Genomic DNA, 21,700 nt, shown 5'->3' with positions numbered 1-21,700 from the left:
ATTCAGCTGCTCCACTATGTAATACCTAAAAGGTGCCATTTCTTGAGTGCTTTTCTATGAACACTATCCATGCATTATTTTACTTAATTGATACTACTGGGTTGGCCAAAAAGTTCGTTTGGGCTTTTCCATAGCATGGTGTGGAAAAACCCAAACAAACTTTTTGGCCAACCCAATACAATCCTATGGGTTAGGAATTAGTCTTCCCATTCTGAGATGAGTATGCAAGCTCAGAGAGGTTAAGTGAGTAGCTGAAGGCTGCATCTATCTGGTAGGGTTGGAAGATTCTGAGATTCTACAGTGGACACCTTGGAAGGAGCAGCTGTCCCAGGGCCCAGAGTCAGATTCTCATCATGCCTCCAGCCTGCTGTGAGCAGTTGACCAGTAAAGATAAATCATTCACCATCTCCATCTGCCTCTCAGCCACTCAGGGCTTGACCAACTGATCTCAGGTCCTGGGAAAATCCTCCCCCTCAGCCCCACCAACAAAGGTCCAGATAGGCCCTTGAACTTCTTCAGGGTGAAGTGGAACCACAGCTCAAGTCACTTCCCTTTTTGAGGCCAGGTTCCTCATATAGTGCAGAGGGCAGTGGTGGTTTTGTCATTTTCTAGTAATTACAGCTTCAATTTTCCTTTGGAGAACTATCTCCCCATTGTCAGTCCATATTTTGAGTGAAAGAGATTCCACTCCTGGTACCAATTTCTATATTAGTCAGGAGTCTTAGCGGTAACTGATAAATATCCCACCCAAACGGGTTTAAGCAAAACCAAAACATACACCAGAAATCAAACCCACCCTGGATAATTAACCCTCTTACAGGAACAGCCCAGGGGTTGCTACTTGAATTGCTGGATTCAGGTTGTTTATGTGAGCTCCATTTATCCCCGATTACGAAGGGGGCAGCGGAGTCTCATGGAGACAGTGATTTGACCAACGTCAAAGAGCCAGTAAACGCGAAAGGAAGGGCTTCCCTGGTGGCGCAGTGGTCAAGAATCCACCTGCCAATATAGGGAACATGGGTTCGAGCCCTGGTCCAGGAAGATCCCATATGCCGCGGAGCAACTACTGAGCCTGCACGCCTAGAGCCCGTGCTCTGCAATGGGAGAAGCCACCGCGATGAGCAGCCCCCGCTCGCCGCAACTAAAGCTAGCCCGTGGGCAGCAAGGAAGACTCAACGCACCCAAAAATAAATAAATAAATAAATTTCTTTAAAAAAAAAAAGCAAAAGGAAATCCAGGTCCGCCTGACCCTAAAGCAGAGAACTCAGCCTAAACTGTCTCTCATTGTGGGGTGCCTGGCTCTGAAGGAAAAACCTTCACCCCCAAGGAGGCTGAGCTATTAACCCCAAGAGGAAGAGCCGGACAACCTAAAAGGGTGGGGGTGTGCTCAGGGGGTGGGGCCAGGACCTGGGCGTGTTCAGAGCCGGAGGGGGCGGGGCGAGACCGGAGGGCGGGTAGGTAACTTTGGCGCCTGCGCAAAGACCCCGGACTCCTAAGCTGATCCCCCTCAAGCCTTGGCGGCAGCGGCAGCTCGCGCGCACCGCTTGGGTCTCTTCGCTCCTGTGAGGCGCCGGGCTCGGCCATGAACCGGTGCGCTGAGGCGGCGGCGGTGGCGGCCTCGGGACCCGGCGCGGGCGTCGGGAACGCGGGGCAGCGGCCGCCCAGAGTGCCCCGCCAGGCGTCCTTCTTCCCGCCGCCCGTGCGCAACCCCTTCGTGCAGCAGACACGGCTGGGCGCGGCGAGGCGCATCCAGGTGCGGGGCGAGGGTCTGACAGGGGACGCAGGTTCAGGTGAGGGGCGGCTGACAGGGGACGCAGATCCAGGTGAGGGGCGGCTGACAGGGGACGCAGATCCAGGTGAGGGGCGTCTGACAGGGGACGCAGATCCAGGGGAGGGACGTCTGACAGGGGACGCAGATTCAGGTGAGGGGCGGCTGACAGGGGACGCAGATCCAGGGGAGGGACGTCTGACAGGGGACGCAGATTCAGGGGAGGGACGTGGGTCTGAGAGAGGAGGCAGTCTGAGGGGAGCTTGGGCCTGTCAGGGGAGGTTGTTGTCAGAGGGGAGTGGCTGAGGAGGGCATGAGTCTGGGAAGCAAGGCTCTGAGGAAGACAGGGATGTAGATCTGAGGGGAGAGGGCTTTTGAAGGGGCCATGAGTCTGCAGGGGACAGAGATGCGGGACTGAAAACTGAGGGCCCTTGGAGGATGGTCTGGGGGCGTGTGTGAGAAAAGAAGACGCAAAGAACAGGTGGGCCTTGGAGGAAGGTCCTAGACAGGAGGAGGCCGAGCAGGCGGGCCGTTGGCAGAGGAAACATTCCATGCTGAGAAGAGGCAACGACTGTGGGAGAACTTCGACTGGAGTGTGTGAAAGTCTAGTGGGAGGTCATCGTAGCCCAGGAGAGCGGGTTTGGGGAAGTTTTCGCTTTGCCGCAGGGAAGGAGAGGAGTCAGTTTGGGATGGGAAGAGTAAGGGAGAAGGCAGGGAACCCAGGTCTGGAATTAGAACAAGAAGAAAGGCTGGGATGCTCCGGCTGAGCAGGGGCATCAAGGACGGGAAATCACAGTCTAAGAAAAGGGATTCTGTGGGGCAGCTCAAGGTAGTCAAGAGTTTTTGGTCCTGAGTCAGTTTTCGCCCAAACACTTCTACATTCAAGGATGAGAAGCAGCTCAGACTTTCTTTCATTCTTAAAAACAGCTACATACAAAAAGGAAGTTTCCTGTCCTTTCCTTTTTCTTGTAAAATGCTGCTCTTTCTTGTAATACTCGCTCTTTGGACTTCCTGTTTGGTGAAGTTAGTGATCAGAGAACAAGATAGACTATGCAAGCTACGTTTGTCCTTTGTGTTCTGCGTGGAAAAAATGGTTTTAATATTTTCCTGTCCATCTCACTCATTTATTTACTTTGGATTTGAAATAGTGTCATTTTTGCACGGCATACTTGTGTGCCCTGAGACTGTTGTTCTCTACGATGGAAGCAGGTTAAGTGTATATATATAAATGAATATATTCAGGAAAAAACGCATACGCGCTTTTTGGCTAAGCAGCATGGGGTGGTGGTTAGAATAATGGTAGATGGGTGTCTGGTTGAAGAAAGGTGTGAGAGAGGAAGAGGAAGATAGTGAATGTAGTAATACCTCTTTGTAAAGAAACTAAATGTTTAAAAATTTGATCTTCATGTCTTTAAATGGATAGATATTCCCTTTATATCTTAAAACTTCTGAAACAATAAATACATTGACTATCATTCAAGGTTCCTTTTGGTCTGATTCAGTCAAATCGGTCATACTTAAATGAAAGTCATGTCCGTCTATTTGGCTTCATGTTTTGGAGAGAGGTTCAAAGTGGCATATTTATAAGTATTTATATTGTACCTGGAGTAAATTATTAAGTTTTTGAGTTTTTGTTTTTTTTTTAATAGCATGCCTGCAACCATTTTGAGAGCACTTTCAAATAACCCTGCAAGAGTTGTAGGATGATGGAAAGATCACTAGTCTTAGTCAGAAAACCTGCTCAGGCCCTGCCATTTATTAGTTGTATAGCTTTGGCCAAGTCACTTAACCTCTCTGAACTTCACTTTCCTCATCTATTAAATTGGAATAATAATACATGGAAGAGGGATTAAAATTTAAGTGAGATAATGTGTGAAAGAATCTGGTATTGTTTGCTGATCTTAATATTGATAGTTAATGCTCTTTGTTATCTACAATTGTATACTGCACTTAAAATTTACCACTTGGATTGGATAGAAATGAATATAATCTCGATATTTTTTAAAAAATTAAAAATTTGGGCTTCCCTGGTGGCGCAGTGGTTGAGAGTCCGCCTGCCGATGCAGGGGACACGGGTTCGTGCCCCGGTCTGGGAAGATCCCACATGCCGCGGAGCGGCTGGGCCCGTGAGCCATGGCCACTGAGCCTGCGCGTCCAGAGCCTGTGCTCCGCAACGGGAGAGGCCACAACAGTGAGAGACCCGCATACCTCAAAAAAAAAAAAAATTAAAAATGCATGTAGACCAGAGATTCCAAGGTAGTTTCAATGGCTTGAACAGTCTGGGTAAAAGGAAAATTTAAATAGACATGATTGAAAAACAATGTTGTCTGTATTATCCAGTTTAAAAGATTGATATACTTGCATTTAAGTATGATTTGATATGATTAAATCAGACTAAATTTAATCCTAAATGATGATCAATGTCTTGCTTAAGGACTGTTGTGACTTTTGTGTCTCATTATAGGGCTTAGCTTTATTGCTCCCCTTCTCTTTTATGACCGTTTAAGGGTCTGCTACACAATGGCATATAAAAAATTAGCCTAGCTTCTATTTCCTCAATAGAATATGGAATTAAAATGAGTGGTTGTAATTGTGGGGTCATTTACCATACCAAAAATATTTGTTGGATGCCTACTATGTGCCAGGCACACTGTTAATCCCCGGAGACATAGCAATGAACAAGAGAAATAAGGACCCTGCTCATTTAAAGCTTGTATTTCACTGAAAAAGTTAAACAAGCAAGTATAGAAATATATAATTCCATGTTTTAGTAAGTGCTATGAAGTAAATCCAGAGAGGAAAATAATCCCAATAGAGTGTTGAAAGAAGGCCTTCCTACAGAGATGACATATTAGCAAATGGCAATATAATGGGTAATCCTTTTAATTCGACAGAGTTACTCAGAATTGATTTTGTCATCTTAATAATGTTTAAAGATTAAAATTTTAAATCAACTTTGTGTATATACTAGCAGCAAACAATTGCAAAATGAAATTAAATAATCTCGTAATAGCAATAAAATGACCTGAAATACGTAGGAATATATTAACCAAAAGCATGTAAGACCACTACAATGAAAACAACAAAATACCATTGTGAGAAATTAATGAAGATTTACGTAAAATGAAGAGATATACCATGTTTATAAGTTTGAAGAATCGACATTATTAAGATGATAATTCCTCCCAAATTGATCTATAGATTCATTGAAATCTCAACAAAAATCCCAACAGGCTTTTTGTTTGTGTGGAAGCTGACTAATTCTGAAATTTATGTGGAAATGCAAAGGATCTATATTAGCCCAAAAAAAGCTTGAAAAAGAAAAAGTTGGAGGACATACACTACCTTATGTCAAGAATTACTAGAAAGCTACAGCAATTAAGAGGGTAGGGTAGTATGAACAGAAGGACAGATGAATAGATCAATTGAACAGAATAGAGAGCCCACATGTATGTTCAATTGATTTTTGACAAAGTGGCCAAGAGAATTTATCGGGGAATGTCAAGTCTTTTCAAAAATTGGTTCTGGGGAATTCCCTGGCGGTCCAGTGGTTAGGACTCGGCGCTTTCATTGCTGGGGCCAGGGTTCAATCCCTGGTTGGGGAACTAAGATCCCGCAAGCGGCAGCACAGCCAAAAAAAAAAGGAGGGGGGATGGAATTGGTTCTGGAACAAGTAGATAAATCTATGGGTAAAAATGAAACTTCACGGGCTTCCCTGGTGGCGCAGTGGTTGGGGGTCCACCTGCCGATGCGGGGGACGCAGGTTCGTGCCCCAGTCCGGGAGGATCCCACGTGCCGTGGAGCTGCTGGGCCTGTGAGCCATGGCCGCTGAGCCTGCGCGTCCGGAGCCTGTGCTCCGCAACGGGAGAGGCCACAACAGTGAGAGGCCCGCATACGGAAAAAAAAGAAACTTGATCCCTTCTGCACACTACACAGAAAGTAATTTAAGGTGGATCATAGTCTTGAACATAAAAGCAAAACTCATATATCTTCTAGAAGAAGAAGAAAATATAAAATATCTTCATGATCTTGAGATAGGTAAAGATTTCTTAGAAAGGATGCAGAAGAGAACTAAACAGAAAATAAAAATTGATAAATTAGTCTTCATCAGAATTAAAATTCTTCTCATCAAAGGATACCATTAAAAAAATGAAAAGGCGGACTTCCCTGGTGCTCAGTGGTTAAGAATCCGCCTGCCAATGCAGGAGACACGGGTTTGAGCCCTGGTCCGGAAAGATCCCACATGCCATGGAGCAACTAAGCCTGTGTGCCACAACTACTGAGCCTGCGCTCTAGAGCCCGTGAGCCACAACTACTGAGCCAGTGTGCCACAACTACTGAAGCCTGTGCACCTAGAGCCCAGGCTCCGCAACAAAGAGAAGCCACCACAGAGAGAAGCCCGTGTACCACAATGAAGAGAATCCCCGGCTCACCGCAACTAGAGAAAGCCCACACACAGCAACAAAGACCCAACACAGACAAAAATAAATAAATTAAGTTTAAAAAAAAATAAAGAAAATGAAAAGGCACGCCATGAAATGGGAGAAAATATTTTCAATACATGTATTGAAAAAGGGCTTATAAACAGAACATATAAAGAACTCCTACAAATTGATAAGAAAAGGACTAACTACCCAATAAAAATGGGCCAAAGACTCGAACAGACAGTTAGGTTAAAGGGATGACCAATAAGCACATGAAAAAATGTGCTCACCATCATTGTTCATCAAGGAAATATGAATTAAAACCACAGTGAGATATCATTTTACACCCACTAGAATGGCTACAAAGACTGACAACACTGAATGTTGATGAGGATGTGAAGCAACAGGAAATTTCATACTTTGTTGGTGGAGATATAAAATGATACAACTACTTTGGAAAACAGTTTGGCATATCCTGGCCCAACAATTTCACTCCCCTTGAAATGGAAATGTATGTCCGCATAGAGACTCAAACATTAATGTTTACTCATAAGAGCTAAAAACTTATAATAGGCTAAATGTCCCTGAACAGATTAATGGATAGATTAAATGTGATATATTCATACAATGGAATATTACTCTGCAATTAAAAAGACTATACTACTGATACATATGACAACATGGTTGAATCTCAAAAATATGAAGTGAAAGAAGCCAGACATAAAAGAGTACATACTGTGTGGTTTCATTTATATGAAAATATAGAACAGGCAAAAACTATAGTGAAGGAAAGACTGACTGTCAGTGGTTGCTATACACTGAGGATATATTGACTGCAAAGAGGCACAAGGGGGGCTTCCCTGGTGGCGCAGTGGTTGAGAGTCTGCCTGCCGATGCAGGGGACACGGGTTCATGCCCTGGTCTGGGGAGATCCCACATGCTGCGGAGCGGCTAGACCCATGAGCCATGGCCACTAAGCCTGCACGTCCGGAGCCTGTGCTCCGCAACGTGAGAGGCCACAACAGTGAGAGGCCCGTGTACCGCAAAAAAAAAAACAAAAAAAAAACCAAAGAGACATAAGGGAACTTTTCTGGATGATGGAAATGATCTATATCTTGATTATAGTGGTGTCTGCATAGGGTTATGCATTTGAAAACCTCATACTTAAAATAGGTGCATTTTATTTTATGTAAATTATGCCTTAGTAAAATTGATTTTTATAAAAGACTACAAACACCAAATGTCAGCAAGGATGTACAGTAACTGAAATTCTCATACACTACCAGTGACACTTTAAAGTGATACAGCCACTTTGGAAAATTGTTTGGCCAGTTTCTTATAAAGTTAAACTACATCTATGACCCAGCAATTCCACTCCTAGGTATTTACCTAAGAGAAACGAAAGCAACTATTCCCAAAAAGGCTTGTAGAAGAATGTTTGTAGTGGCTGTATTCATAATAGCCCACAACTGGAAACAGCCCAAATGTTCATCAACAGGAGAATAGACAGATTGTCATATGGTCATATAGTAGAATAATACTCTGCAGTCAGAAAGAATGACTTACTGACATCGAAAGCAACATAGTTGAATTTCAAAAACATTATGTTAAGTGGAAGAAGTGAGACACATAAGAATGCATAATGTATGATTCCATTTATATGACACTCAAGAACATGCAAAACTAATAATATATGATGATAAACATCCAGCATTCGTTGCCTAAGAGGATAAGTATTGACTGAAAGAGGTATGAGGCAACTTTCTGAGTGGCAGACGTGTTCTGTATCTTGATTGAGGTGATGTTTACAAGAGTACACATTTATCAAAACTCATTGATTATACATTTAAGATCTGTATATTTCCTTGTATTTTTTTTTTTTTTTTTTTTTTTTGGCGGTACGCGGGCCTCTCACTGTTGCGACCTCTCCCGTTGCGGAGCACAGGCTCCGGATGCACAGGCTCAGCGGCCATGATTCACGGGCCCAGCCGCTCCACGGCATGTGGGATCCTCCCGGACTGGGGCACGAACCCACGTCCTCTGCATCGGCAGGCGGACTCTCAACCACTGCGCCACCAGGGAAGCCCTGTATGTAATTTTTAATTCAGTCATACACATGTACACATATAATTTGAGAGATCTGATAACTACAATATTTTTGGCATTTCTCATAAATTATTTGATGATGCTCAGATTCACATTACGGGCCAATAGAGACAAGAAGGGCTGCACTGTCTGAGTAGTGTAATTGGCTAAAAAAAAAGAAGACAATTTGTGATATATAAGGATAGTTTATTTCACTTGAAAGACATTATGGGATAGGATTAAGAGCAAGAGTTTTATAACCACATTGGTTTCAAATCCTGGTTCTGCCACTTACTGTGTGATCTTAAGCAGTTTAACTTAATTCCCTCTGTGCCACTCCTTTCTTGTATGTAAAACAGCTTAAGGTTGTAAGACTCAGATAAGTTACTACATGCCAAGTGCTTAGAGTGCCTGGTACGTAGTAAGCACTCAGTATTATTTGCTGTTCTTATTTATGTAGTTTTTATTCTTATTCTTATTTAGTTTTTATTATTTCTTGTATTTCCTCCCCCATCTCCTTATTGTTAGTTATAAAGGACTGGCAGGTATATAAAATAATACATTTACTTCTTCACACTCTAATGCCTTTACTAATATTCATCCTACTTATAGCTCTCAAAAAACTATTTCCCCCTCTTACCTTGCCAGCTTCTGCTTGCTTCTTAAAGCAAGACGTTTCAGCTTCAACTCCTCCAGGAAGCTTTCCCTGACTACTAAGTCCAACAAACCTTTTCTTTGTTCCCTCAGCAGCCCTATTCACGTTCATTGATATACAGATCAGGCAGTACTTGGTTTTCTTCCCTGTTTCTTTTGCTGCTTTGTAGGCTTTGTGAGGTCAGATACAATGTCTTATTTTCTTTGTGCTTAGATCCTTGTCTGGTATAGGGTAATGCCCAATTCATCTTTGAATGAATGCATGAATAGCATAAGATTTTCCTCTTATGTATTTCTGTTTGATAACTACAGCATTAAAATAATGTCATCTGTTTTTTTAATCAACTTTGATTTCAGATTTTCTTTCTTGGAATTATCCTGCTTCCAATTCGTGCCCTGTTGCTTGCATTAATTTTATTACTGGCGTGGCTATTTGCTGCAATTTCAACAACATGCTGTCCTGAAAAGCTGACCCACCCAATAACTGGTTGGAAGAGGTAAGAAATAACTATGTCTAAATATTAGGAAAATCAAGATAAAGAAGAGTTTGTCAAAGTTTAGTCAGTGAACAACAATTATGACTCTGAATATAGGATATTTTGGAATATAGTTTTTACAGGCTATGTCACTAAAAATAAAAAATAAGAGGTATGGAAATTCTGTGAAGGGATAAGCTCTTTATCTTTAAATAAATAGAGATCTCAACTCTAAACTACAGGGCAAGGAGAGATCGGTCATTTCCCTGTGCCCTCTGGAAAAGTTCTTTGGTTTTCTGTGTCTCACTTCTCCTTACCGTGAAATTAAAGTTAGAGAAACTTCCCAGGAGTTAGTTGCTTAATAGCGCCTCGCTATATTATTATGTGAATTTTGAGAGAATTCTATAGGAAGCCCATTTTTTAAAGCTCCCACTGGATGTCTTATGGGAGACATTTTTCATGCAAAGCTATAACGCTTATTCACATACTGAGATGTCTGTCATGTGTTTGTACTTCCAGGGCTATTTTTTTGTTTCTCTACCCAACTGAGTTTATCAAGGACAGAGACCTGGATCTTACTTGTCTTGTGTGTCCAACACAATTCCTGGCACAATTTGATGAATTAACTAATCTTTAATGACAGGTTCTTTTTAAAGAGTAAATAATTCAATTTCTGGAATTGAAATTTCTTTGTTCCAGAGAAGTGAGATGGTAAATTTACTTCTTAAGATTCTTGATGATGTCTAAGGGCTATAATGATATAGGTAATAAGGCTTACTTTTAAAATTTTATTCCTAAAATAATTCTGAGGACAATTTCCACATGCCGGTTCTAAAAGTGTTTTGGGAGGTAGCAGCATCCTTGTTACACAAATATAGATTTCCAAGGTGACTCCTTTGAAGGACAGTACTGATTTGGATTTCTCAGTGGTGGATGCATGTTGAAGATTCATTCTTATTACTTTATAGTCACAGAATAAAGGAGCCACTTATTAGCCACATGGCCTTGGGAAAATTACTTCTCTGGGACTCAGTTTTCATGTCTGTAAAATGGGGATAATAATAAATGCTATCTATTTCATAAAATTGGGCTAAGGATTAAAGAAATTAATATGCATAAATTACTTAGAACAGTGCCTGGCAGAAAGAGCTCCACTGAAGTGTTAGCTATTCTTCTTAGCTCACGTTTTAAAATGAAGTGCTCCAGCTTGTCTTGGTTTTTGCATTGTGCTTTAGAGTAAAACCCTGCTGTTAGCTGCAGTTGGCAAAGCTAATTATGTCCTTTTTTGTATTTATTTCCAAAGGACAATTACTCAGCCAGTCTTGAAGTTTCTAGGCCATGCCATGTTCTTTTCAATGGGATTTATAGTTACCGTGAAAGGAAAGATCGCAAGTCCTGTGGAAGCACCAATTTTTGTTGTTGCCCCTCATTCAACATTCTTTGATGGAATTGCCTGTGTTGTGGCTGGGTTACCTTCTATAGTATCTCGACATGAGAATGTGCAGGTGCCTCTGATTGGCAGTAAGTACTTTATAAGATAACAGAGATAAAATATTTTCATGTTCATGCTTTCAATTTAGAAAATCATGTATAGTTCATTGGTAGGCTTTTTAAAAACTTTAAAATAATAAAACACTTCAAACATATTTCCTTGCTTTTAATGAGGTACTATATCACAAGAATGAATTTATGAAAAAAGATTAAAGACTTCCGTATCTGTACCCTTATCATTCTTTTTAAGTCTAAACTCTGTCACTGCACCATCACCTCTTTCTGCTCCTAAATATAGCCAAAAAGAACAGTTTTTAAATACCAAACATGGTAGATTTTTTGGAGAGAGAATTTAATCTAAGAATCTGTGAAAGCACTGGTTACATGCTATTTCAGTGAATTTCTCTTTAGCGTATTAGACTGATAAATAAATGCACTAAGTCTTTTCTCCTAACTCTGTTTTCTTCATTATTGTCCAGATCTCCATGAGGGACAAATGTGTAACTCTTTGAAAATTATGATGTGGAAAAATTAATGCTTCCTGCCATAAAAAATAATGAAGCAAGTGAAATGTTTTTCCCACCAGATGCTTTGCTCTCTCCCCAGGGGATTAGTCTCCAAGTAACTGCTACCAGTTGTCCCAAGGTTATTGCCAAGCATCAAGTGGTGAGAAAGTGCGTGTGAAAACTGCCTGATGTTGCCTTGGTACTCTGGAGAAATAATAGTAGTTCTTACAGCTTTGTCATTCATCTAAGAAAGACAGACTCTCTCTCTCTCTCTCTCTTTTTTCTTAAGGTAACCACCTTGCTTTGTGTAATATGACATTTTCCCCAAAAGTTGTTTAGCAATAGTCTTTTGGTAAATTGAGGTTTATTTTGCATGTGCTAGGAAGCTACCTACTTAAAAGACTATTGCGCTGAAAATTTTAGTAAGATAAATAATAATTGCCTCCTACCCACGTGTACTATGACTTCACATAATCGGTTTGCAGGATATTCCTGAAATAAAACAAGATAATCTTATAGTATATTCCAAATGTTTAATGTCAATTGAGGAAGAAGTCTTTTAGGGAGAAAACTGCATTTGCTTCTTTTCATATTCCTGCTGCTAACTTCTGTTAAATCAGTGAAATATTTTTAGGTCTAAATATCCACCTATCCTTTTGAAACTGGAAGCTAAGTTCTAATAAACTTTAAATTAGAGGGCTTTTTTAAGTTGTTCTCTTTGATTTGCTGTCATTTTAATTTTCCATACAATTTGTTTTATGATTTATCTGGTATCATTGCTGTCGTAGCTTTAGCCCCAAAAATGACTTAGTTGTGACTTTTCATTTGTTTTAAAGGAATATTGCGGGCTCTGCAACCAGTGTTGGTGTCCCGTGTAGATCCAGATTCTCGAAAAAACACAATAAATGAAATAATAAGGCGGGCCACATCAGGAGGGGAATGGCCCCAGGTAAAACATAGTAGATGTTTATTTAAATATATTGAAAATTTATTTATTGTACACTTGTATACATACTCATTTGGATCCACAGATCCAATACTGGGGGACACCTTCTGCTAGATGTCTAGAAGCAGAATAAATGAGTGAATATTAAAAAGTCCTCTTCCCCATGAGATACTCTGTGGAATTAAATGTATCATTCTTTTTTATTCTCCAAACTCTTTGAACTGGTTTTTACTTTGTCTAATAAAAAGTAATTCTCTACCTCTGAATTTATTTACCCTTTTAAAGATGAGATACTGAAGCTCAGTTATACTCAACAATATGGTGGGTTTATTTTGGAAATGATTAAAATCTTAAGTTTATCTGAAGTGTATTTAGACAGCCTTTTTAGTTCAGGGACATATCAGAATCACCTGTAGAACTTTTTCACATTTTACCATCCCACCACCTCCTTCCCCTGGAATGCTTTTTGAAGGTGTGGAAGGGGCAACATTTATTGCATAAATGGAGCCTCATGGATGATTCTGATAAGTACCCCTCTATCTTTGCCCAGGTGAAAACAAGTGATCTCTAGCAGAACTCATGGTCCTGAGGTGGTCTGGCCACTCATGGTGATTTGTAGTTGTTAAAGTACCAAGAGGCATATGACCAACCAGGAGGTTTTAGAAACCAAGGCATGTAAGGAATGATTTAAAAAGTCACTGGGAAGAAATGACATTTGGAATAAGGGTGTGATTTTGCTCTTGGCTCCAAGGAATGTATCTAGGACTTGTGGGTGAAAGTTAACAAGTAGGTAGATTTCAGTTCATTTTGCTCATCTCAAGTTTTCTGTCCAGAATTAGAATGGTCTGATTTGGAATCTCTTTCTGGAATGTTCAGGCACTGGCTAAGCAACAACTTGGGTGGGATATTGTAAAAAGAATTCAAGCATTAGAGATGCTATATGACTTTTAATGCCCCATCCAGTTCTTGAGATTTTATGATTTACTCTATATTAATTTATTGTTCATAGTATATAGAATATCCACTCCATGAATCATATTTGATATTGTATCCGATTGGGGTAAGAAACCTGGTTTTTTTTTAATTGGAGGATGGAACTGCACCTATTCACAATTTTTATTTTACAAATAACTTGTTATTGTGACAATTTAGCTTAATAATGTTTTCCTTCTCTAATTATTATAAAATACCCATTACTAACTGCTGTTAGTGCAGGGATTTTCTTTTTTGTTTTATGTGCCTAGCAATTTACTCATTGCTAAATTCTAAAAGCTTCAGAGAAATGAAGCTGCTATGCTGTTCAGTTAATGAGGAACTGTACTGCCTGTCTTTTGTGTGGAAAACATAAAGAAGTATATTAAAAGCTAAAAACACCTCCTCAAAAAAGGACATTAAATTGTATTCCATATGTCAACGAATTGAAGTAAGCATAAAGCATATTGTAGGCATTTCCTCCTTTTTTCTCAGTACGTCCCAAAGCTATATGTTGTAAGAGGGAATATCATTTAATGGGAAAACTGAAACAAAGAAGTAGGAAATGATTTGGTTAAGGTGTACAGCAGTAGAAGAAGGCATTTAATATTGCCTAAAATGTACACTTTGACCATGATTCAGGGTCTACATCTTCTTCGAAGTCTATTCAGATCATTAGCATCATCATTAAGAAATATTTACTATGTGTATTTTCTCTTCAAAGCTTTAATTCATTTTCTAGTTATCTTAATGGTCAGACTACACTTCTTTTAGAGCAAAACCAAATAATCAGATTCTAGCTTTCACTAGAATCAGGTGTTAGCCTTTTATTTTATTTTTGCTTTATAAAAATTGGCAACTATTTGCAAAGTCTTAAGAAAGCAAGTAAAGAGCTAATCTATTAATTAGACTGAAATATTAAATCTATTCCTTTTCTCCCAAGATACTAGTTTTCCCAGAAGGTACTTGTACTAATCGTTCCTGTTTGATTACTTTTAAACCAGGTGAGATCAATTAAATTATGTATTGTGACAAAGTAGTATGGAAGATTTCTCAATGATCTGATAATAAATATACAAAATAACTTGTCAGTTTGCTTGGAGCATTTCTTATTTTCTGATAAAATGTTTTGAATGATGTGGATCCACAGAACTCACTCCTTTGCTTTCTCTTTTGGTATCATAACCCCTTCTTCCTTGGAATGTCCCGTGTGTGTGTGTGTGTGTGTGTGTGTGTGTGTGTGTGTGTGTGTGTGTGTGTGTGTGTGTGTTTGAGCAGAAGCCACTAGCAGATTTTTCTTCTCCTCCAAAGATAACCCTCACAGACACTTGGGGTCCTGTGTCATCAAGTTAGAAAACCTACTTCAATTATCATTAAAATACCTTCAGTTCCTTCTAAGGTTCACTCCTTTTTAAAATATTATGAAGGCTTCCCTGGTGGCGCAGTGGTTGAGAGTCCACCTGCCGATGCAGGGGACACGGGTTCGTGCCCCGGTCTGGGAAGATCCCACATGCCGCGGAGCCTGCGGATCCAGAGTCTGTGCTCCGCAACAGTGGAGGCCACAACAGTGAGAGGCCCACGTACCGCAAAAAAAATATATATATATATAATGAAGTTGTGAATTTTATAGTAATTTGTAATTTCATATGTCATTTCACAGTAATTATTAATACTTTAAAATGTTTTCGTATTGGCTGCTAGAATGCTCAGAGCCAAAGTTAGAACTCAATTCTAGCAAGTGTGATAGTTTAGGGTTCAAGCATTTGGTTTCAACTAGATTTTCTTCTCTTTATTTTCTCTTTGTCTTGGTTTCATCATTACTGTTTTTTTTAATCCTGTTGAATAATAGGTATTTGGCAAATGAAAACAAATGGAGATATAAGTAATATTTTAAGTGACTTAGGCATAACATTTAATATTTTGCTTATATAATTCTGAATTCAAAAATCTGTCATTTTGGCTAACACTAGGGATTTACCAACATTTAGCCAATAGTTTATATGTACTCTTAAAACATTTAACATATTTACATCATTTATTATTAATTTTTTAATTCACTGTAAAGTTTGTGTTCATATAAAGAGCATGTTATAAAATTTCACTATATGGTTATAGGGGCCTTCATTCCAGGAGTTCCAGTACAGCCAGTTCTCCTCAGATACCCAAACAAGCTGGTAAGCATCATAGTTTACTATGGGAAGAATCTCAACATTCCAAACAGCACAAATTCTCTAGGACCCCTTTTGTTTGAAAAAATAAAATAGATGAATAGATAAATGGTGGGAGCAGATGGGTAGACTCATTCTCCTTGCTATAATTTAGTTTTTAAAAATTTGCAAGATAGGAACATATTGGTTGATACCAATTTGACATATTGCTTTTGCTATTACTAAGCTATAGGAAGATATTTCCTTAGCTTCTACCCTGTAGTCACTGTGATGGTATGGTTAAGTCTCAGATTCAGGGTCTCTTAGACTGGACTTCAGAAAACTCTCATAAATTTGTAGTTTTCACTAAGCTTAGAAGGAGAAATCTCCTGATTCACTGGTCATTACTGGTGGAGAAGGATTGAAGTAGTAGGATAAATTTGGAAGAGGCTTGGTGTTTAATTACGGGCTCAGTACTTCGTAGCTGTGTGACACTTGGCAAGTAGCTTAAATAAGGAAATATCTGAAAAGAACCTAACATCCTATAGAAAGTCCATGTTGGGTCAGGAAATACTCTTCTGCTCCAGCGAGGAGCTTTGTCTTTTTCTGGGTATTGACTGCGTCACCATTTTCCTAAAAAAAGTGGTTTTTTGGCAGGGGGAGGGATGTTCTGTTTTGGAGAGGAGCTTTCTTTACTAGAGAATTTACATTAAAAGGCAGAATGTAATTATTAATCATCTGTGTCATTTAAGATTGAGTTCTTAATCCATTCAACTTTCTATCAGCGGCTTATTTCTCAACCTTGGACACTTGTAGTTAAAAAATTAAAATTCATCAAATTTTTACTCAGCGTACTTCTACCTGTGGGTTTGCATTTGTCATTTACTCAAATTCTTTCACTGTGCACTACCTCACTACTGTAGTCTTTTTTCCCCAAATAAACTTTTTTTTTTTTAAGAACTGATGTATTCTGGTTTTTGTAAGCCAATTAATTACCCAGATATGTTCATATTAGGAGAAAAATAGTTAAGCATGCACAAGTTTTTAAAAAAATTCAAAGCAACTTAATTCCATAAAAAGATAGGTGGTTACATATGGAAGACAGATCTTTGCCATGTAGATATGTGATCCAAGAATTTATAGATCAGTTCACTCTTGTTTAACAATAATAGTATGCTTGTCTTACTTTTCAGCATATTGCTTTTCATTCAGAAAGAAAGTATATTCAGTATCAAAATAAAATTTTTGTTTTATTTGGTATTTTTTCTCTGAACTAACAGTTTAATACTATTGTTATTCTAGGATACTGTGACATGGACATGGCAAGGATATAAATTGTAAGTTGCTTATATTATTATTAGTTTATATAAATTTTTTTTGAGTGAAGAAAAAGAATTTGTTCTTTTTTAAAAAAAAAAAAAAGCCTTGTTTTTGTAGAAGTAAAGATTTCTAATCAGATCCTTGAATCTTGTAACTGAAAAGTTTCTGTAGAGAGCATAACTATCTTGCCCATTAAACCCCAGTGTCTGCCATGTGCAGAATTCTAGTTGTTTGTCATGTTCTAATGGGTCTCAAGTGTTTATCTACCTATTCTTAAGAAACATTCCAGTGATCTCATTTGAATCCTACTCAGCTTAAATTTTGTAATTTCATTCCCATTGCAAATTTAGCATTATCTGGTGTCTCCATCTTTATTTTACTGTATTCGTTTAAACAGTCCAGAGCATTTTAGTCATATGGCCTGAAATAGTTGTGATGTGTCTGATTTGAGTTGAGGAAATAGCTAACCAAACTTTCACTTCCACTCTTGGATTTTAAGAGCCTAAGGATCAGCAGTTTCTATAAATGTTGAAGAGAAGAATACAGTTTCACTGTTAAGCTAGCTGAAGTGAACTAGACCTTTTAAAAAGAGCAGAACATGTAGAATCTTACTTACTCTCAAGAAGTTCTTTTGTTTGGCTCCCCTGCCTGTTTACGTGCCTCCTTTGGTCCTTTACCTGCATGGAGAGTGTCGACACCCATCTATGTTCACCTCAAGGAGCCTGGCTGGCTTTGGGTGGCAGAAGAGAAAAAAAATAATAAACCTTCCCCAAACTTAAAAAAATTTTAAAAAGACAGCCTGTTTATATTTTGGATTTGAGGACTTTCCCAGGACTTATGAAATAATGCCTTTTGGTACTGTTATACACAGAGCTCAAATTATTGATGGATAGGTGACGATCACTTGGAAATATTTAAAAGAAATCATCATTTGCCTTCAAGTACATTGTAGACAATCCAAACAACTTCTGAAAATTAGATTTTTTTAACTAAAACATACTTATTTTCTCCATTTTTTTGTGTATGTAAGTTGCTTTGAAATGATACATTTAAATCAGAATAGATGGGCCAATTACATGTGTTAATAAACATTGATACGCCTGAGACATTTATGTTCCTGTTATACTTCAGTCCCTGGTAGTTGAAGTTAAGTAAACAACACCAAAAGTAAGGAACATAAATTGTAAAAGGTATCTAGACATTATGCTATCTTTAACCCTACAGGAAATCAGTCTATTCCCTTGGCTAGAATACATATTTCCTGTCATTACTAATTACGAATTCCTGGTTTTCAACTTCTATACAAGGGGAAAGTAGGAGAAACAAGTAGTATGAGAGCATTTTAGAAAAAGAAGTGCCTGAAAATTGAGGGGATAACATATTTATATTTCCAGAGGTGTGTCATCCTTGGGGCCTTTACAAGTTAAGTCCTCATAGAGATAGTGACTTTGGGTTCATTGTGACTTTTTTTGGTTTTGCCGCTGGGCTGGTGGATGTGAAGGTCAAATAGGAAGCTTTTCTGGAAGGGAGATCAGGGGTAAATAGAGTGGTTGAGTTAATCTAGGCTCTAACCTGAGAAATGTGTGACAGAGGGGGAAAAATAGAATTCAGCAAAGAAAGAGAGGAAAAAAAGTTATTTTCAGAGTTAAAGTTTTCTTAGGATTTATAAACAAACACAAAATCTTCTAAAGATACAACGTTGTTTTATCCAAGTGCCACATCACACTTACGTGTGGTAACCTCTTGTTTCCACCTTTATCTTCTGGTCTTCATGTTATATTTACTGTGTCTCTTACTTCTAAATCAGTTTTCTCAATTGTCCTGGCTCCAAGTACTACTCTGACTCAGGATCTAGGGAAGGGATTTTACACCAAAGCAGATGTCCTAGGGGAGAGGAGACTCAGGGACTAACCATCAAGAAGGGAAAGCCTTGGAAAAGCTGTTTCATGTCAGTCTAAGAAGTGTTGTTTGGTTTGTCTGTAGTGTGGACAAGTCAAGTTTAAAGAGATCTTGTGTGTGGTTTCATTTGTGTATTTTTTTTTTTCTTTAACAGCATTCAGAATTTTCAGAACAAAATATGTATTCAAGTCATTGAATTCCAAAGCTCAATTTAAATCATTAAAGAACAATTTACTTAATGATAGATAATATGGATTGGCTTTGTGGCTTGGAGTTGATAGTAAAAGATTCTTTCCCTTTCAAACAGAAGATATGAGAACTGACACATTAACAATTTATAATGAATTATGGAATTAATAAGCCTGTTTCCTAAATTCCTTCTTTTAAGTAAATTCCTTGTTTAAATTCCTAAATTCCTTGTCTTAAGTAAGTCCCTTCAAGCAATTTTTACAGGTAAATCATATTTTAATTTCTTAATAGCAGAAAAAGCTTGGTTGGTTGTTTTCTTAAACATGTACCCTGCCTGACTTCTGGGTCATCCGTCTACATTAGGCGAAATAAAAATCTCGTAGAAATCTTAGCCAGAGAGTCTAAATATACACTGGAAAGCTGCAAGTAGGAACCATTTCAAAAATTATCTTTGAGAGGATTGATTATAACCACTTTAAAGAAAGCCTTTGTCGGGCTTCCCTGTTGGTGCAGTGGTTGGGAGTCCGCCTGCCAATGCAGGGGACATGGGTTCGTGCCCTGGTCCAGGAGGATCCCACGTGCAGGAGAGGCCATGGCAGTGACAGGCCCGCGTACCGCAAAAAAAAAAAAAAAAGAAAAAAAAAAGAAAGCCGTCGTCTAGCTTTACAATGAAATCTGAAACTTTTCAGAAAATTTCCCCATAGCTAAAACATTTATTAATAACTGGGACAATGATGATAAAGTTTCTGCTTTTAAGGAAAGGCCCACTGGTTTTTTGTTTTTTTTAATATTAGAAAAGAATTTACTAATGTTCTACTCAGCAGTTTTTCTATAAACATATTAATGTACCTTAAGATGTGACCATGGTTAGTTTCTCTAGGCCTATGAGTCTTAGCTGTCAAGAAGACTTCAAATTTGGGGTTTAGTCTGCTGAGCTGCGGCTCTGACCCACAAATACATATTTGGTATTGCATTCAGCAATTTAACTTTTGAATATCAAGAATAGTTCTCTAAACCCAAAAAGTGTTGTAGCTACAGTGTGGCATTTATAAATGCAGAATACATACAAAGAGTGACATGGGGTTGCTTGTATGTAAAGAAAAGATTGTTCAGTAATATTAGATGGTACTTGTATTACCACATAAAGATGGCCTTCTCTTTTTTTCTCCTCAGCATTCAACTTTGTGTGCTCACTTGCTGCCAGCCCTTCACAAAGGTGGAAGTTGAGGTAAGTGGTTCAAAATGTAGCCTTGGAGCCTAAGATTTGGCCTTTCCTTTCATTGTGAATTTTTAGTCTAGAGAGACCAGATGTAGAAAGATTAGAAGTTAAATCTGCCACCTTGAAAATAAGCCCTGGTCTTTTGCAAATTGTGTGCCTAAACCATCTGTCAACCCTAGCCCTTAGAACTGTGTTAGGAAACACAATTTCCTAACTTCTGGGAACTTCCAGCGTGTCACCACCCTGGCTGGCCAGATTTGCATCACCCGTTCCTATCTTTTAATCCTTTTAGTGCTGACCTCTGCCAAGTTGTATGATATGCCTTCACATGCTGACCAAAGGACTACAGTAGCTGGTAGAACCCCACAACTTCTTGAAGAAGTATGTTCTGTGAAAGCTGAGAGATTGTGGGAGAGGTACAGAGTGAGAAACCCTCACTTTTGGAATCAATCTGCACATTGGAGAGCCTGAGGAAATCATGTTGTATGAGCCGTGAAGGCAGCTCATATCATCGTTCACAGGACAGTTTTTCAGTTTAAGTTACAGTAGCAGGCTGTAACACTGGAGGAGTGATTAGAATGTTCTGAAAATTCTGACCAGATTTTTAAGACTCTGAAGGTTGATTCCAAGAACTATGCTTAGTTTCCAGGAATGACATGGAATAATGGACCCCTGAATTCAGAATCTCGTTGGCTTCAGTGATACCCTCAGGTAGCCTCTGAAGAGAGAGGGTCAGAATAGTGGTTCTCCAGACTCTTGCCTGGATTTTCCAATTGCATCCATGGCTTTTGTAATGAAAACCTTAAGTTTACATATGTAATTCAGAGTTCTGAGCGGGGGGCCAGTTCTCCAGGTGAAGGACTGTGGAATGGAAGTCACAAGAATCCTGTTTTATTTTGTTGGATGGCTTGGTTGTTCAGCCATTTAGTTGTTGTCAGCACTACCAAATGATGTAGGAGGGCAAATTATGTCAAAGCGAATTTAACTTCAGTGAAATTTTTCTTGAGACTTGCAGGTTGTCTGCCTGCCTTGAAAATACCTGTTTACTAATTATATGCCACACCTCCCCACTTTTAAAACCAGCTCAGTATCTCTCAGTGTGACCAGAAAACACTAAATCTTGGAATATAGTTAGATGTTTCTAGAGAAAAAAACTAATCTGTATCCTAATAAGTTTAGGAAGTACCAGGGTAAATAAAATGAATCAGGTTTCTTTTCTCAAGACTTCTCAGTGCCTTTGAAATGTTTGACCACTGAACCCCTTTTTCTCTGGATACCTCCTAGAGCCAGTTTCCATAGAATACATTTTGGGAAACCCCGGTAGAAAGAAATATCTTATTATTTCTAAGTACTTCGACTGAGCACTGCTCTTCCTTCTTGAAAAGCTGCTCAGATAGCTAGCCCTGTTTTCTTTCTCTAAAAATAAATAAATAAACAAGAAAACCCATATTCTCTGCACATTTGGAAGATATTGTTTATATATATATGCTGTTCCTTCCTCTGAATTTACCCCTCTTTAGCTAAGATGAAATCTAGCAATAGATGTGGAAATGCACATAGAACTGTACATTTTTTTGTCTAGCACGCGTGTCAGTGGTCAAATT

The 21,700-nt window shown here is 38.9% G+C and overlaps 1 protein-coding gene across 2 annotated transcripts in view; it reads left to right on the top strand.

Moving 5' to 3' along the window:
• Window positions 1-1,451: 1,451 nt before the first annotated feature.
• The window catches only part of LPCAT2 (lysophosphatidylcholine acyltransferase 2), a 63,583-nt gene continuing 43,334 nt past the window's right edge, over window positions 1,452-21,700 (top strand). Inside the window, exons 1-8 of one of the 2 annotated variants that reach the window (XM_033844210.2) lie at window positions 1,453-1,753; window positions 9,289-9,428; window positions 10,711-10,928; window positions 12,241-12,353; window positions 14,266-14,326; window positions 15,438-15,496; window positions 16,772-16,806; window positions 20,051-20,105. In XM_033844210.2, coding sequence (XP_033700101.1) covers window positions 1,583-1,753; window positions 9,289-9,428; window positions 10,711-10,928; window positions 12,241-12,353; window positions 14,266-14,326; window positions 15,438-15,496; window positions 16,772-16,806; window positions 20,051-20,105 — 852 coding nt within the window. In that variant the 5' untranslated portion in view covers window positions 1,453-1,582. Of the gene's footprint in view, window positions 1,754-9,288; window positions 9,429-10,710; window positions 10,929-12,240; window positions 12,354-14,265; window positions 14,327-15,437; window positions 15,497-16,771; window positions 16,807-20,050; window positions 20,106-21,700 lie in introns of both variants that reach the window. The other variant, XM_033844211.2, reaches the window with a different exon arrangement.

This window comes from Tursiops truncatus, chromosome 19, assembly GCF_011762595.2.
Source record: "Tursiops truncatus isolate mTurTru1 chromosome 19, mTurTru1.mat.Y, whole genome shotgun sequence".
NCBI classification, from domain to species: domain Eukaryota; kingdom Metazoa; phylum Chordata; class Mammalia; order Artiodactyla; family Delphinidae; genus Tursiops; species Tursiops truncatus.
The sequence above is the reverse complement of the archived record's forward strand: the minus strand, read 5'-3'. Positions and strand labels throughout refer to the sequence as shown.